The sequence below is a fragment of the Callithrix jacchus genome, chromosome X, assembly GCF_049354715.1.
Source record: "Callithrix jacchus isolate 240 chromosome X, calJac240_pri, whole genome shotgun sequence".
NCBI lineage: Eukaryota > Metazoa > Chordata > Mammalia > Primates > Cebidae > Callithrix > Callithrix jacchus.
In genome coordinates, this window is record NC_133524.1 from 81772177 (window position 1) to 81791590 (window position 19414).

The following is a 19414-nucleotide window of genomic DNA, read 5'->3' on the forward strand; positions in this document are numbered from 1 at the left end:
TGTTTAATAAATGGTGTTGGGAAAACTGGTTAGCCATGTGCAGAAAGCAGAAACTGGACCCCTTCCTGACACCTTACACTAAAATTAACTCCAGATGGATTAAAGACTTAAACATAAAATCTGGCACCATAAAAACCCTAGAAGAAAATCTAGGCAAAACCAATCAGGACATAGGAGTAGGCAAGGACTTCATGACCAAAACACCAAAAGCATTGGCAACAAAAGCCAAAATAGACAAATGAGACCTAATCAAACTGCACAGCTTCTGCACGGGAAAAGAAACAGTCATTAGTGTGAATTGGCAACCAACAGAATGGGAAAAAATTTGTGCAGTTTACCCATCTGACAAAGAGCTGATAGCCAGAATTTACAAAGAACTCAAACAGATTTACAAGAATTAAACAAACAAGCCCATTTAAAAATGGGCAAAGGATATGAACAGATACTTGACAAAGGAAGACATACATGAGGCCAACAAACATATGAAGAAATGCTCATCATCACTGGTCATCAGAGAAATGCAAATCAAAACTACATTGAGATACCATCTCATGCCAGTTAGAATGGCGATCATTAAAAAATCTGGAGACAACAGATGCTGGAGAGGATGTGGAGAAATCAGAACACTTTTACACTGCTGGTGGGAGTGTAAATTAGTTCAACCATTGTGGAAGACAGTGTGGCGATTCCTCAAGGCCTTAGAAATAGAAATTCCAATTGACCCAGCAATCCCATTACTGGGTATATATCCAAAGAACTATAAATCATTCTACTATAAGGACACATGCACATGAATGTTCATTGCAGCACTGTTTACAATAGCAAAGACCTGAAACCAACCCAAATGCCCACTGATGATAGACTGGATTGGGAAAATGTGGCACATATACACCATGGAATGTTATGCAGCAATCAAAAATGATGAGTTCGTGTTGTTTGTAGGAACATGGATGAATCTGGAGAACATCATTCTCAGCAAACTGACACAAGAACAGAAAATGAAATACCGCATATTCTCACTCATAGGTGGGTGATGAAAAATGAGAACACATGAACACAGGGAAGGGAGCACCAAATACTGGGGTCTATTGGGGGGAAGAGGGGAGGGACAGTGGGGGGGGAGCTGGGGAAGGATAGCATGGAGAGAAATGCCAGATGTGGGTGAAGGGGAGGAAGGCAGCAAATCACACTGCCACATGTGTACCTATGCAACCATCTTGCATGTTCTGCACATGTATCCCAAACCCCAAAATGCAATAAAAAAAAGAAAAACTTCATGTTCAGATGCCTTCACTGGTGAATTCAATCAATCATTTAAGAGCAATTTATCATTGAATCTACCTAAACTTTCCCAGAAAGTTAAAGAGGCAAAAACTACACCCAACTCATTCTATGAAGTCAGAATTACTCTAATACCAAAACAGACAAAATAATACAAGAAAATCACAAATATCCCTCATAAAAATAGATGCAAAAATTGTTAACAAACTTTCAGCAAATATCATCCAACAATTTATAAAAAGGTGAATACATCAAGACTAAGTGGGGTTCATCCGTAAATGGAAGGTTGGTTCAACATTTGACTCTTGATGTAATTCACTACGGTAAGACTAAAAAAATGATCATATCAATAAATGAAGAAAAAGCATTTGAATAAATCTCAAATTGATTCCTGATTTTTTTATAAAACTCTTAAGAGAGGACACAAACTGATGGAAAAAAATTCCATACTCATGGTTAGGAAGAATCACTATCATGAAAATGGCCATACTGCCCAAAGTAATTTATTGATTCAATGCTATACCCATCAAGCTACCATTGATCTTCTTCACAGAACTGGAAAAAAAACTTTAAACTTCATATGGAACCAAAAGAGAGCCCGAATAGCCAAGATAATCCTAAGCAAAAAGAACAAAGTTAGAGGCATCTACCTGACTTCAAACTATACTACAGGGATACAGCAATCAAAACAACACAGTACTAATATCAAAACAGAGATATAGACCAATGTAACAAAACAGAGGCCTTGGACGCAATGCGACACACATACAACCATCTGATCTTTGACAAACCTGACAAAAACAAGCAATGGGGAAAGGATTCCTTGTTTAATAAATGACATTGGGAAAACTGGCTAGCCATGTACAGAAAGCTGACACTGGACCCCTTCTTTACAACTTTCACTAAAATTAACTCCAGATGGATTAAAGACTTTAACATAAGACCTAACACCATAAAAACCTAGAAGAAGATAACCTAGGCAATGCCATTCAGGACATAGGCATAAGCAAGGACTTCAAGACCAAAACACCAAAAGCAATGGTAACAAAAGGCAAAACAGAAAAATGGGATCTAATTAAACTTAAGAGTTTCTGCACAGCAAAAGAAACAACCATTAGAGTGAACCAGTAACCAAAAGAATCGGACAAAATGTTTGCAGTCTACCCATCTGACAAAGGGCTGATATCCAGAATCTACAAAGAACTAAAGCAGATTTACAAGAAAAAAAAAGCAACAAAGCCATTCAAAAGTGGGCAAAGGATATGAACAGATGCTTTTCAAAAGAAGATATATGTGAGGCCAACAAACATGAAAAAAATGCTCATCATCACTGGTCATTAGAGAAATGCAAATCAAAATCACATTGAGATACCATCTCATGCCAGTTAGAATGGTGATCATTAAAAAATCTGGAGACAACAGATGCTGGAGAGGATTGGAAAAATAGGAACACTTTTACACTGTTGATGGGAGTGTAAATTAGTTCAACCATTGTGGGAGACAGTGTGGCAATTCCTGAAGGATCTAGAAATAGAAATTCCATTTGATCCAGCAATCCCATTACTGGGTATATACCCAAAGGATTATAAATCCTTCTATTATAAAGAGTCATACACACGTATGTTCATTGTGGCACTGTTTACAATAGCAAAGACCTGGAACCAATCCATATGCCCATCGATGATAAACTGGACAAGGAAAATGTGGCACATATACACCATGGAATACCATGCAGCCATAAAAATGATGAGTTCACATCCTTTGTATGGACATGGATGAATCTGGAAACCATTTTTGTCAGCTAATAGACAGAAGAACAGAAAACCAAACACCGCATGTTCTCACTCATAGGCAGTTATTGAATGATGAGAACACGTGGGCACAGGGAGGGGAACATCACACACTGGGGTATGTTGGGGCATGGGGGGCTAGGGGAGGGATAGCAGTGGATAGGTAGAATGGGGAGGGATAACAATGGGAGAATGCCTGGTGTAGTTGACAAGGGATAGAGACAGCAAACCACCATGGCAAGTGTGTACCTATGCAACAATCCTGCAAGATCTGCTCATGTACCCCAGAACTTAAAGTACAATTAAAAAAAAGTAGTACAGAAGAGAACTTTCTCAATCTTTGCCATCTATTTTTTAAAGCTGCTAGAAGTATTAAGTTTGGCTGGACTGTGGGAAACAAGCTCAATACACAAAAAATTGGTTTTGTTTCTATCCAATTTAAAATTGAAGTTAGGAAGTCAACTCTATTTACAATAACATTAAAAACAGGATTTACTTAGAGGTAAATCTGACAAAAGTGAAAGACTTACACTGAAAACAAGATAATACTGAGAGAAATTAAAGACGACCTAAATAAATTGAGGAAGATACTATGTTCACGAATTGAAAGACTCAATATTACTAAAATGTAACTTATCTGCAAATTGACATATATTCAATGAAATCCCAACCAATATCCCAGCAGGGCATTTTTGTACAAAGGGAAAAGCTGACTTTAAAAGTGATATGGAAATGTAAAGGACCTAGAAGAGCCACACCCTGAAAAAGAAAAGCAAGGCGCAAGGATTTACACTACCTGACTTCAAGATATATTATCAAAGTACAGTAATTCAGACAGTGTCAGAAAGACAGATGAATGGGTCAATGAACAGAACAAAGTATACAGAAATAAGCCTTCATATATATGATCAATTGGTTTTCAAGAAAAATTTTAGGTAATTCAGTGGAGAAAAGATAGACTTTTCCAATAATGATGCTGGAACAACTGGATACCTATGTGCAAAAAAAAAAGGACTTCTGCACATACCTATAACCATATACCAAAATGAACTCAAAACCAATCCTAAATCTAGATGTAAAATTCAAACTACAAAACCTCTATAAAATAAAAGAGAAAATCTTTACCTGGGATTAGGCAGATATTCCTTATATAGGACACTAAAAACATAATTAATAAAAGGGAAAAAGTCCTATAAATCAGACTTCATCAAAATTAAGAACTTCTGCTTGTCAATAAACACTGTTAAGAGAATAAAAAGACAAACCATAGACCAGAAGAAAACATTTTAAAATAACATATATGATCAAGGACTTACATCCAAAATACATGAATAACTCTTAAAAATTCAATAAGAAAACATATAATCCAATTTTTAAAAAGGCTAAAAATGTAAACAGACATTTTACCAAGAGGATATATAGCAAATGAGCTCAAGAAAAGATGCTCAACATCATTAGTCATTAGTGCGATACACAATTCAAAACCACAATGGGATACCACTAAAAACTAATCTTAAAAAATTTTAAGACTAACTATACCAAATGTTGCAAAGTATTACCACAAATGTTGGCAAGGATGTGGAGTAACTGAAGCTCTCTTACACTGCTGGTGGGAATGTAAAAAATATATAATCACTTTGGAAAACAGTTTGGCAGTGTCTTTAAAGGTTAAACATACACCTACTACATAACCCAGTCATTATACTCTTAGGTATTTACCCATGAGAAATGAAAACGTATGATACAATCATTTCTATATGAATGTTTATAGCAGTTTTATTAGTAATATCAAAACTGCAGTGACCCAAAAATCCATCAACAGGTGAATGATAAACAAATCATGATGTATCCATACAATCGGTAATACTATGTCATCAATAAAAATGAATAAACTATTAGTACAAACAACATAGATGAATCTCAAAATAATTATGTTAAGTAAGCCAGACAAAAAAATGGATATACAATATGATTCCATTTATATAAATTAGAAAATATAAACCGAATAGTGACAGAAAGCAGATTCAGTATGGTTAAGGCAGGAGGATGGTATCACAAAGGGACACAAGAAAACTTTGGGGGATGATAGATATGCTAATTATTCTTATTGTAATGATAGTTTCACAGTTACATATAAATGTAAAAACTTATAAAATTGTATACTTTAATATGTACAGTTTATTGTATGTCAATTATACCTCCATAAAGCTATTTTAAAATGAATAAACACTACTCCAAGAGGTGTTAAAGTAGCTTGCATAGCCAAAGTCCTAGGCTTGCCCATATCTACTTTATTCAGTTATTCATATTGTTCTTTTGCCTAAGAAAATAACAAGTAGCACATTGAGATGATAGAAAATGCCATTAACAGGCACATTACCAAATACTATGCAACGAAATAAACAGAGGAATTACCATTTAAAATTTCAATAGGAAAAATGTAATTAGAGAAAGAACAAAAGGGATTCTTCTTAGTTTTGTTTCAACAACATAGAGTAAAGATGTACAGACACTTACCTCTTTGGATAATCTTGTGAAAACATCTCCTCCCCTGAGAAAATCCAGTATTAAGTACAGTTTCCCTTCAGTCTGAAAGGCTAATTAAAAATTAGAATGTAGTAACAGAACAATCTCAAAGGCTTAAAAAGCTTAGTACGCTTTTTAATTAATATATGTTTAGGATTTTACAGTATTTACTCACATGGTCCATTAACAGATAACATCTCAAAATTAAACCCAGTATTTAATCCAGTGTTGAAATAGCTATCAACCCCTTCCCAGAACATAATAAAATTGAATGTGGCTTGCACAGAACTTCTACCACCAACAATTTCCAAATTAATGAAGCATATTCTACTGCAATTGCCTAAATTTAGCCTATAAAACCTACTGAAAGTCCACGAATCCTATAAAATATCTAAACAAAAATGCCACTTCCTCTATTAAACTCTCCAGGATTTCTCCCTTTTCACATTTTTCCACAGCTTCCTTGACCTCTTATCCAGTGAAATTACTTGCTGCTACTTTTGAGATCTCATCATATTTATACCTTTTTAATGGTACTTATTCCATTTTAATTTGTACAATTAATTTGTTTACATCTCTGTGTTCTCTATAGGTTGTAAATTTCTTGAGGTCAAAAAGTGTTTCAGTTCTATAGCCCACTGAATTTAATATGGTAATTTTACACACAATAAGTGTTTACTGATTGACATACTACAGATTCTGGAAGGTCTTTCAATTTTTTTTATTCTGTTAGTATAATAAGAAGTAAAAGAATAATGGGTAAAAATTTCTTATGGGTTTTTAATAGCAATAATTGCATATATATTTTAATGTATTTTTTGTCAAAGTTACACTAAGAATAAAATCAACAGCTGCTACTTTTTTTAATATAGAAAATTGAAAGTGACAAAATACACTATGTCAGAGATAGATAGATAGATAGATAGATAGATAGAGAGAGAGATAGACAGATCTCATCCATATGTTAAATTAGCAATGCAGTCATGAGTCAAATTCAGAAATGTTTAACTCCAAAGCTGATGTTCTTTCTACTACATCTACTGCTTCTTACTCGTAGTTCTCTCCCATTAAGTATAAAAAATAACTCAAGTAAACTAACATAACTACATGGTCCTCTTGAATATAAGTAGAAAATAGATCAATATGGTCATTATGAACAAGCAACTGTTTTATGTAAATTATCACAATAGTATAAAGTCTAAGATTACTGAAGGTACATCCTAGCAGAGTACATAAATACTACCAGACAGGTAAGTGAAAAACACTATCTTGTTATTGTAGACAAGTTAACCAACTTAGATAAATGAAGGATATACAACTAAAAACAGGATATTGATATTTATTTCAGACAAATACATTTTACATAGTTGAATATACTAAGTAAGTCTAAATTATTTACTTCCTGTTATAGTATTATCTGAATGGAAATCATAATTCTCTAATTCCATATTAATAAGGATTAAAATAAAATAAAAGAATAAAACTAAGATTACATACCATAGTGCAATTTGACAATAAATGGATGATTTACTTCCACCAGTATATCCCTCTCCATCTTTGTCCGAACTCTGTCTCGGACTAAAAATTACATAATGGTACAATATATTACTCTCATATCATTTCAGTTAAGATTCCATCAATAATTTACCAAACAAAAAATACAAAAATATAAAATATAACTTCATAAATTTGCAGTTTACATACTCCCAGATAATAATGACCATATTCTCTGAAAGCAAAAAAATTTCATTACATCTAGAGACAGGTTAAATAGGTATAAATAGGTATGTAGCTAATATGCATTTAATATGTACTCTTTTTTTTTTGAGACAGTGTATTGCTCTCTTGCCCAGGCTGGAATGCAGTGGCACAATCTCAGCTCAATGCAACCTCCACCTCCCAGGCTCAAGCAATCCTCCCATCTTAGCTTCCCAACTAGCTGGAACTACAGATGCGTGCCACCACGCCCAGATCATTTTTGTATTTTTTGTAGAGACAGGGTTTTGCCAGGTTACTCAGGCTGATCTTGAACTTCTGGGCTGGGTTCAAGGGTTCAGCCTGCCTCAGCCTCTCGAAGTGCTGGGATTACAGGTGTGAGCCAACACACCCAGCCTGTTAATCTCTTTAATTGTTCAGATGAGTTTACTGATTAAAACTGATCTGGTCGTAAGGGGTGTTTTTATCACACCCTAAAAGACAGTGTGTGCAAATGGTTGTACTTTCTCAATATGCAATATTGACACCGAAAAGGAAAAACCAAGAATCTTGAAAGAAAAGTGTATAGCCTAATTAAGTTAATAAGTTTAAATTAAATGAAGTATGTTGCTTTTTCTAGGATCAAATTTTTACTGCACTCTCACTAAGTTAAGGCATATGCCAATATCAAATCTAGTAATATTACATACTGGCTAGAAAAACCGCCACAAATACTAATGTTAAAAATAGCTACATCTATTGACCTTATACAAACAACATACAGCATATTTCTTAAAATACGCTTTGCCAAATTCTACTTTAATAAACTTTCGAATTTTCTACCTTTTAAAGAGGCTTTTTTTAACACCTTCATTGCATAGAGCTGCCCAGCATCAGGACCGGTCTTCTTTCTAACAAGAAAAACCTAATAGGAAATTTAAAAAAAGGAAAATGCACATTTCTAGTTATTCTTGCTGTACACATACACACCAACATACACCTATATCCTTGCATTATCTCTAATTTTATAAACATATACCTTCCCATAGAGGGAAGGGGGAGAGAGAGAGATTTGTTGAAGGATGCAAAATTGCCCTGATCTGATCACCATACATATTATGTATTGAAACTTCACTAGGTACCCCATGAATATGTATAACTACTTGTCAACTTAAAAAAAAAAACAAATAAATGAAAAAGTTTTACTTTCTCCTATAAATTATGCTATAATTTACATTATTATTTTCTCACTTCCCTTAATTTAATAAACCATAATGTATATAAACAGTACAAGGAAAAGGTTTGAAATAGATGGCCTGGTCATGAACTTTGAGAATTTGGTGATGTAAAAGACAAATAACATAATGAAAGACAAATTTGAGCTACATACCTCCTTTTAAGACCCAGCCCAATTTTTGTTAACTTAATAGGGAGCAAACAAACATTATGGCCCTATATACCTTAATTAAATATACTTTATTGCTAAATAATGCTAAGGATCATCTGAGTCTTCATTATTGCTGATGGACAGTCTTGCCTCAATGTTGATGGCTCTTAGTGATCAGGGTGGCGGCTGATGAAGGTTAGGGTGGCTGTGGCAATTTCCTAATATAAGACAATGATGAAGTTTGTTGCACAGATTGATTTCCTTCCATGAGAGATTTTTCTGTATAATTTGATGCTATTTGATAGTATTTTACATACAGAGTTTATTTCAAAATTGAACTCAATCCTCTCAAATCCTACCACTGCTTTATTAAATAAGTTTATGTAATATTCTAAAGCCTTTATTGTCATTTCAACAAAGTTCATAGCATCTTCACCAGAAGTCGATTGCATCTCAAAAAACCATTTTCTTTGCTCATCCACAAGGAGAAACTCCTCATCCATTGAAGTTCTATCATGAGACTGCAGAATTTCAGTCACATCTTTAGTTCCACTTCTAATTATAGTTATCTTGCTATTTCCACCCCATCTTCAGTGATTTCCTCCAATGAGGTCTTGAACCCCTCCAAGTCATCCACAAGGGTTAGAATCAACTTCTTCCAAACTCCTGTTGATCATATTTTGACTTCCTCTCATGAATCACAAATGTTCTTAATGACATCTACACAATAGTGAATCCTTTCCAGAGGTTTTAATTTGCTTTGCCCAGATTCATCAGAGCAATCACCATCTAGGGTAACTATAGCCTTACAAAATACATTTCTTAAATAATAGGACTTGAAATCAAAATTATTCCTTGTTCCATGGGCTGCAGAATGGATGTTGTAATAGAAAGCATGAAAACAATATTAATCTCCCTGTACATCTCTGTCAGAGCTCTTGGGTAACTGGGTGAATTGCCAATAAGAATATTTTGAAAAATATCTTTATTTTGTGAACAGTAGGTCTCAACAGTAGGTTTAAAATACGCAGTACACCATGCTATAAAGAGATATGCTGTCATTCAGGCTTTGTTGTTCTATTTATAGAGCATAGGCATAGATTTAACATAATTTTTAAGGGCCCTAGAATTTTTGGAACGGCAAATAAACAATGGCTTCAACTTAAAGGTTCCAGGATCACTAGCCTCTATCAAAAGAGTCAGACTGTCCTTTGAAGCTTTAAAGCTAGGCACTGACTTCACTCTAGCTTTGAAAATCTAGGTGGCGTCTTCTTTCAATAGAAGGCTATTTCTTCTGTTTCTTCTACAATTAAAATTTGTTGTTTAGTGTAACCACCTTCATCAATTATCTAGATCTTCTGGTTAACCTACTAAAGCTTTTCTATCAGCACCAGCAGCATTACCTTGCACTTTAATGTTATCAAAATGGCTTCTTTCCTTAAATGTCATGAGCCAACCCCTGCTAGCTTCAAACTTTTATTGTGTAGCTTCCTCACATCTTTCAGCCTTTACAGAATTAAAGACAGCTAGGGAATTTCTCCAGATTAGGTTTTGGCTTGAGAGAGTGTTGTGGCTGGTTTGATCTTCTATTTAGACCACTAAAACTTCCTCCATATCAACAATAAGCCTGTTTCCCCTTCATACTATTTGTATGTTCACTGGAGTAGCAGTTTTAATTTCTTTCAAGAACTTTTTTTGCATTCACAACTTGGCTATCTGTTTGGCACAGCTTTTAGCCTATCTCAGATTTTGACATGCCTTCCTCACCAAGCTTAATAATTTCTAGCTTTTTATTTAAAGTGAGAAATTTGGAACACTTCCCTTCCCTTGAACATTCTGAGGGCACTGTGGAGTTATTACTTAGCCCAATTTCAATATTCTTGTAGGTCAGGGAAGAGAGGGACCCAAGGAGATAGAGAAAGATGGGGAAACAGTTGGTCAGTAAAACAGCCAGAGCACACACACACTGTTTATCAATGGAGTTCACTGTCTTATGTGTGTATGGTTTGTGGTACCCTGAAACAATGACAATACTAATATCAAAGATCACAGATCACAAATCACCATTACAGATATAATAGTAATTAAAACATTTGAAACCCTGCAAGAATTACCAAAATATGAGACACAGACAGAAAGTGAGCAGATGCTGGTGGAACAATGGCACTCAAAGCCTTATACAACACAGGGTCACCACAAAATTTCAATTTATATATATCTATATATAAAATACATACATATATACATATACATATATACATATACATATACACATATATACATATACACGTATACATATATACATATATATACACATAATACCTATGAAGTACAATGAAGTGAAGCATAATAAAAAGAAATATAGCTGCATTAAGAAGATGACAAAGTCAATGTGGCAAATAAACATTTGCCAAAATTCATGTTTTTGGCAGAAAGCTCAGATTCTACCATTGAAAAAAAAAGTATCAGTTATTTTTCTAGGAATAGGCTCACTCTATTAATTTTTGAGAAAATACCTACCAAATAAGCATATTTAGGTAACCATAGTTTATTGTTCTTTCAAGGAAAAGTGGTGATCCATGAAAACAGTGATTGGTTCAGCTCACAACTCAAAACATTTGCACATGTCCTATGCCTTGAGACAACTATTCTATTTTGTTCTGCAGCTAAAGGGCTTGATGTGTACTCCCCATTTAATCACAGATTATTAAAAAGAAGGGTATTCAAGGGTGAGATTTAATAAATGTAATAATTGTTAATGTCTCATCAAGGACATTCTTACACTGTATATGTAAGACAATGAAGAATACAATGACTACTAGTACCATTTGAAGTCACTGCCTTGATGGGCCAATATGCCAGCAGTTGTACAAATAATATCTTAGGATGACTGTGAAATAGCTTTGACTTGAGGACTCCCTGAAAAGGTCTTAGGATTGTTCAGGGGTATGCAGACCACAATTTCAGAACCACTCTTAAAAATCATAACCCTTAGTGGGATTGTAAAGAATGGAGTATGAATAGTAAGAAGAAGCAATCAAAGAAGAAAGATAGTGTAGGCTTTCCGAACACACTGCTGCATAAAGGGGCCATTTTTTTTCCCTAGCTCTTCTAACATTTACTAGAATCCCAAAATGGCACCTAACAGAATCAAAAATTTGCAGTCTAGAGAAGTGACTGTTTGTTTATCATCTGATCTATTTTTTTAGGTCTTATGAGCAAGTTTCCTAGCATAAGAAAATATTGTATCTCACTGCCCAATTCCCAAAATCAACTATTAAAGTAGTTCTCTTTCCACCCCATTCTTATTACCTTACATTTTTCAACCTTCCCAAGGTTATATTTGTTGATTTGTACTATCATAATGTCCTTTTTTTGTCATCTGAAACTCTCCTTTCTCCTTCCACCTCACTTTCTTCAGTTTCTGCACCATTCCAAAAGCTTGACAGTAATAATAACATAAGTTGAAATAAGGTGATAATGTACTTATCAGTAATCTATTTCTTTTTCATAAGATAAATTATCCTTGAAAAATTTTCCTATCCTGGTATAATAAAGTTGTTCTATATCACCTTATCTTCCCATATATGTACTCATTAGTTGCTTAATCAACAAATTAACATTCATTAAGCACATATTCTGCATCAGAAATTGTGCTATACACTAAGGGATACAGAAATAAACTGTGACCTTTAGGATAGAGAACTTTGTCAGAAACATCATATCCTTTAAAGAAACAGATACACGTAGGCTATGAGCTAAATTATGTCCCCTGAAAGTTAAGACATTAAAGTCCTAACTCCAAGTACCTCAGAACATGAGTGCATTTGTGGATAGGGTGGTCAAAGAAATAAAGTTAAAAAGTAGTTGCATGGCTTCAAATTACTATACCTAAAACCATACCTATATTGACAAAAGAGGCTTCTTTTCAGTCACCCTAATCCAATCATGGGAAATTGTCCAGAAGAAGGGGTGAATTATTCCAATCTACTTTTAAGACATTTATATATTTCTATAAGAATATTCATAACTGTAGTGAACTGGAAGCTCACACATTTTTAAATGCTGATTAAAGAGAAAGAACCAAATTCAGGAAATTTTAAGATGTCAGCATACGTTTTATAAAACTATCACTTGAGACTTCATCACTTTAAGAGTACAAGCATTCAATATTTTCAAAAATTCATTTTTAAGTTCTATAGTTAAAGTCTTTACTATCAGGAAAGTATTTTTTTTATAATCAACAAATGTTAAAATGTACGTTTTGTATAAGTATTAATTGGCACATGATATATAGGGATGACTAATCAGACAATTTCAAAGGTATTTTCATGTGTTTAATTGTGTTTTAAAATAATTAATGTAAGTTTAGTTTACCTGTCAACCCATACATTAATGATCATTAATAGCATTATACTTGGTATGCTTAGGACAGAATTTTATATGCACCTCTCATGATAATAATGCATGCTATATTAAACTACAATTTTAAGTTGACTTTAGCAGGGTTGCCTATTATTAAATGGACAATAAAAACATTTAATATTATAAGGCTTTACATTGGCTAAAATCCCATTTACTGCATTTTAACAAAGGAACTTTTGAAGAAAAACTTAAGTATGTCTCTGCAGCTCAAAGCCTCTTGGAATTGCTCCTACACTTATCTGAATCACAGCCTTGGCCAAATTCCTGAATAGGTTCAGCATATAACAAGTCACACCTACACATTGCCTACGCAAATGATGTAATACTGACAAGCAAGTATGTTCACATCCTAGGGAAAAAAAAGTCACCTCCTCAATATTTCTTTGGTTGATGTACTACATAAAAATCACTATTTTGGATTTTAATATTAGGAATTAAAGGAAGGCTTCAATGATATTCTTCTTAAAACAAAATCCCAGCATGGACAAAGTTGAGTTTTCCCTGAATTTAAGGACTACATTGACAACTTATCAGCATGTTGGTATATTTAACATGAAGATGTTATTGAATATATTTCATTATGTTATAAAGTATTTTCTTTACAACAACCCATGAGATAAATGTATCTGGTCTGTTTGATCTGTTTCTACCTTTACAATACTGTTAATTATAATACACTCAAATATATCAGATTCTTTATAATGGCTACCAGAAAACTTAAGTCTTAATTTTTGACCCATTAGAAAAGGACTTACAGACCCTTATGTCATGCTTTTGTGAACAACATAGTGTACTCCTACCTTCATCTAATCCTTTCTGCGTTTTCTAATCTGCATTTTCTGTTTACATAATCTTCACTAGTTATTTTTAATTTTATTTAGTATTCAACTGTGAAAGCCTTAAATCCTTTTTGGAACAAAGCTGGAGATAAAAGTATACGTGAGTAAATACATACATCAAAAGACAAAGCAAGTAACTTTAATAGCTTGAAATGTTTTCCTGATGAGATTTTATTTAAGTCAAATATTTAAGCATTTATACATTTGGAATATAAAATAACTTTATCTCTGTTCATCTAAAATTAACACCATAAAAATAGCTATAGAGTGCAAAATAGTTAAAACAATATTGCACTTTTAGAAACTTTAAAATAAAGTTCTATATAATGTACATGCCTACTCTGCACATCAGTTCTATAAACAGTCCCCACAACCATCACCACCACCACCACCAATCTATTAACAGTTCCTTCCAGTTTTTCTCTCCTAAGAACCCTGTTCAAGTCCTATCTCCTTGTCTTATACAGCTCCTGTACCAATTCGCTGCCAAGCTGTAATTTATCTCAGATTGTCCTTTTTGTGTCCTGAAAATGTTTCTTTATATTTCATGCTATATTCGATAATGTATAAATATCAGGCTACTTTAAGACATCTACTTTATAGTTACTAATACTGCTTAAACTACTGTTGTACACACACTGAGTGTTCAATAAATGTTTTTCCTTGGGAGGCTAAAGGGGAAAGATCACTTACATCTAGGAGTTCGAGACCAGCCTGAGCAACACAGCAAATCCTTATGTCCAAAATTTTTTTTTTAATTAGCTGGGTATGGTGGTGCATGCCTGTAGTTTCAGCTCCTTGAGAAGCTGAGGATGGAGGATCACTGGAGCCATGGAATTCAAGGCTACAGTGAAATACGATCATGCTATTGCACTACATCCTGTGTGACAGAGCAAGACCCCATCTCTAAAACCCAATAAAATAATAAAATAAAAATGTCTTTCCTTTAAAATGTGTCAGAGCATTATAAATAATCTATGCTCAATTGCCTATTTTCTCCTTTAAAACTAAATCTCAACCACTTGAAATTAGTATTTTGTCTTTATTTTTCTTCCCTTAAATTGTTGTTGGTGCTGTTTTTCTAAAGGCTGTTACTATGTATATGCAATAATTTTCATATATTAGATGTTAGATGTATAAAGGTCAGGAACCAGATCTATACACTTCTTTTCTAAAACCATGTTCTTAAGTGCTTAAGAAACAATTCTAGTAATGACTATAAGAGTTAATCCCACTCAATTTTGCTTTCTGCCTTGGAATGTAAGCTCCTTGAAGACTTAAATTTCATACAAACCATATATTACCCAGTAACTATCTTTGTTCTACTTTATTTTAACAGGTGATAGACGACTTCATGAATTCATACATGAATTAAGACATAAATTCTGATTTCTGTGACATAGCTAGGAAATGTAGATTAAATCATCAGGAGAAAACAAGCTGTATTCATGCCAGCATTGTAAACAAGGAGACAGAAATACCATTTTTTACAAAAATCAAGCTAATTTGATTTAGGCAGCTAATAAAGGGTAGGCTATATTTTTCCCTAGAGAAATCAGTAAGCCCAGAGGATTGGAAACCTTGATTGTTACAGAGAAGTATAAAGAAATAGTAAAAAAAAAAAAGTACAACAGAAATAAAAAAAATAAAATTAAAGAATTACCTTGGTGTGCATCATTTCAGAAGTTTATAAATGATACAATCATCAGATTTCTATGTATGTGTTCACTTATTTTGCTAATGATTAGAAGACAAACAAATGGGGAAAAAAGTATTTATTACCTTTCCAAATGACCCCTGACCAAGCACCTTGAGCAACTCAAACTGTGCAGGATCTGCTTTCTCATATCCTTCCTTAACATGATGAGTAATAGGGATTTCTTTAACCACTCCTTCATCCTGAAAAAAGAAATTCAAAGAATACTTGAATCCACTTTCAACCTCTTATGATTAGTTCCATTTAAAATCATAAGTCATAATAGAAATAATATACCCAACTCTCTCAATCTAATAGAGAGTTTTATGGGCTACCAGTATCCTTATTTCCCTGTTTTCTAACACATACAGCACATACAGATGCACCACCACCTTCCTTACTATATAATTTCACGTAAATAAAATGTAAAATGAAATCTATGCTTCAGCCTTCCCTTCCAACTTGGAAGCAATAAAATAAAATTGTTAACAACAGTCTCAAGACCCTTCACTGGAGTGTGACTAATGAGGCAGAAGCAGGAAAATTCAAAATAAAACCTTGTAAATTGTGGGGTATGACTAAATAATGTGACTTCAAGAACTCTTTTAAACAGTATTTCACTATACTATTTTAAATGTTTAAATGGTCAACTAACCACAGTAATAAAAAAGAACCTGGCATAGACCAACAAAATCTGCAGAGCCCAAACAAATCTTTACAGGATATGGCCCTTTTACTGAAATTTTATATGTAAATTATATGCCAGATTTCACGCCACCTGGGTGAAGCAGAAAAGAAGACACCCAATGAGTGGTTCTTCCCCTTGATGCAGGACTCCACTTAACTGTGATAACTACATTCAAGTGAGCTGTAATTCTAGTCTCTAGAGAAGCACAGTAGCTAGGATGGAAAAAAAAGTCAGACATATTACATTATCACAAAATAACACTGAGTTGGAAGGGGTATCTTATCCAAACCTCTGACTATATAAAGAAGAAAATTAAGACTCACAGAATTTAAGTTTACATGACTACTTAATCACAATGCTTGGTACCATTCCATTATACCATACTAACTTTGGTCTGGATGGTAAGACTGTTCTCAATTATTCACCCTTCAATTAAATAATTAGTCAATGGTGACTGTGGCCCAAGTGAATAAGCGTATGGTCCCAAATGAGCTAGACTTCATGGCAGCTAAAATAACTTCCATGCCATACAGGTAGTCAGACATTCATTATCTCAAGAGGAGTACCTAAGCAGAGATTTACTGGTGTTAGGAACCACCAGTAAATCAACCAGAAATGAAGAATAACTCATTCTGAAAATATGTCAGATATTTCTTATACATCAAAATAGTATTTCACCAGACCCTTTTAAATAATGATGGTAATTTATAAATGTTTTTTTGAAAATAAAAAATTAAAATCAATCCTGCTATGAAAGTGAATTTCTCTATTTGAAAGGGGCTCTTTTAAAAAAAACTCAACAACCTTTTGTAATGCAAATATATATGCTTTGTAGCTGACATTTGGGGACTACATTAAAGTATAATATATCTGTATGTACATTTGCAGCATATATTTATATCAATGTATATTCTTATTATGGAAAACTGAGTTTTCACCACACATTAAGAATGTAATATGGTTTTCAAAACATAGAACATTTCTGGAAGTTTTCTCTAGTAAAAAGAACAATAGAGGAAGAGTCAATACATGAGAAGTTTTGTGCCTACCTATGGCATGCATAAGCTAAGAAACCTTGGCTAAATCACAAACCACTCTCTTTCAGTTTTCTCACATGACAAAGGGGTTTTGTTAAATGGGTCACTAAGGTCCCCTCAATGTTTGTGATTCTATTTTGAACACAATATAATGTTTTTGTGTTCAAGAAGGCACTTCAGGTCCCTGCTTAGGTTTAGATTATGATTATAAGCATGGATCACAATGGTATCAGTTTTTTTTAGAAGTCTTCAGAGTTAGGAAACAATTGTACACTAGTTGGTTCACCAAACCTAAGCAAGTTTTCCAAATGAAAATGTTTGTCCAGTGCCCTTTTACCCTTTATTAATAATCCACACAAGCCCATTTTCAGCAGCAGTACCCTAAAAAGCTCCCAATATGAAAATGCAACTAGATGAGAAAGACCACTTTTCCAGGAGACAATCAACATAAAATGTTACACTGTGTCCTAACAACTTATTATCTTTCTTTCCCACTGGACTGTGAGCTTCTTAATTGCAGTTATTATGCCACATTCATCTCTTTATTCCTAATGCTTAGCACAATAATTTTTGATTTCATGGGAGCAGAAAGACAAAGAAATCTGCTCAATTTTATCAAAGAAACAGGAAAAAATATATACTTTTTAAAAGGAAGGTAGTGCTTACCACCAAAAAATAGGGCAACTGTGAGATGATGGTTGTTAACTGGCTTAACTATAACAATCATTTTACAATGTATATGAAATCATCACATTATACACCTTAAATATACACAATAGAAAAGAAAGATTTTAAAGGTAAAATTAAACAGTAAGAAATCTCAAAATTATTCTTCAATGCCATCTACAAAACAAAAAAATAAATATACCCACAATTTCTTTTTTAAAAATAAAGAAAATAAGTAAATGAGATTCATTCTGGCTAATGAAACTGTGTTAGCTTTGACTATAACTAAATCTGTAATAACAATATTTCTAAATAAAATAAGCATATCTTCCCATATACTGTGAAGAATATAAACTTTTTCCATATTATGCATGGTCAGTATTTTTATTACACTGTGCTGAGTATTTGTTATATTCAACACAAATAAAGGATAAAATAACCCCAGAATATTAATTTACTGCATGGCCATTTGCCTTTATAAATAAAGTCATATGTTCCTAGGCAAACAACTACTACATATTACCAAATTATGACTGTGTGCCTTTAAGTAGACAGTTCATAATGCCCTGGTTGCCCATAAGAATCAGCTGTAGAAGAAATATTAATTTACTACACTTATTTGGGTCCCACCCTCAGAGATTGTGGTTCAGTAGAACTACAGGAGGATGTCAGCATGCATTTTAAGCCTCACCAGTTGATTCTGACACATGTCCAGGATCGAAAAACACTATTTAGGTGCGTCTAAGATTTATAGTTATATAGATAAACAAATATAATATACACACAAATGTATACACATATGTACAGACATGCATGTACATACATATATACATATATGTGTGCATGTATTTATACATAGCTACTTACCACAAAGGTGTTTTATCATTTCTACGCCACTAGCTCTTTTTTACTCTCAAAGTATCTGACACCCTCCTGTGTCACCATTTCCAATACCTATTCTGTCTTACTCCATCTGCTCCCCACCCCATTCTTTTCTATTGCCTAAAATTTCTCAGCCATCCCAAGGCTATGCTTATTGATTTTTACTATTATAATGTCCCTTCTTGTCATCTGAAACCCTCTTTCTTCCCTCCACCTCACTTTCTTCAGGTTCTGCACCATTCCAAAAGCTTGATAGTACTAACAATCTAGCTTGAAATAAGGTTATAATGTACTTATAAGTGATCTATTTCTTTTTTCCTAAGGGCAAATCATCCTTGAAAAACCTCCCTATCCTGGTATGATAAAGTTGTGCTATATCACCTTATCTTCCCATATATATATACTCTTATTAATTATTCATCCAGAAAATTAACATTCATTAAGCACATATCCTATTATCAGACACTATGCTGCACACTGGGGATACAGAAATAAACTGTGA

General features: G+C 33.6%; 1 protein-coding gene across 9 annotated transcripts in view; it reads right to left on the reverse strand.

The window, feature by feature from the left end:
* Window positions 1-19414, reverse strand: part of RPS6KA6 (ribosomal protein S6 kinase A6) — a 132888-nt gene that overhangs the window by 84687 nt on the left and 28787 nt on the right. For 7 of the 9 annotated variants that reach the window (XM_078363083.1, XM_078363077.1, XM_078363079.1 and 4 more), the window contains 4 exons: window positions 15726-15842; window positions 8136-8217; window positions 7095-7175; window positions 5589-5668 (listed from right to left, as the gene is read on the reverse strand). In XM_078363083.1, coding sequence (XP_078219209.1) covers window positions 5589-5668; window positions 7095-7175; window positions 8136-8217; window positions 15726-15842 — 360 coding nt within the window. The remainder of the gene's footprint in view (window positions 1-5588; window positions 5669-7094; window positions 7176-8135; window positions 8218-15725; window positions 15843-19414) is intronic. The other 2 variants (XM_078363086.1, XM_078363085.1) reach the window with 1 other exon arrangement.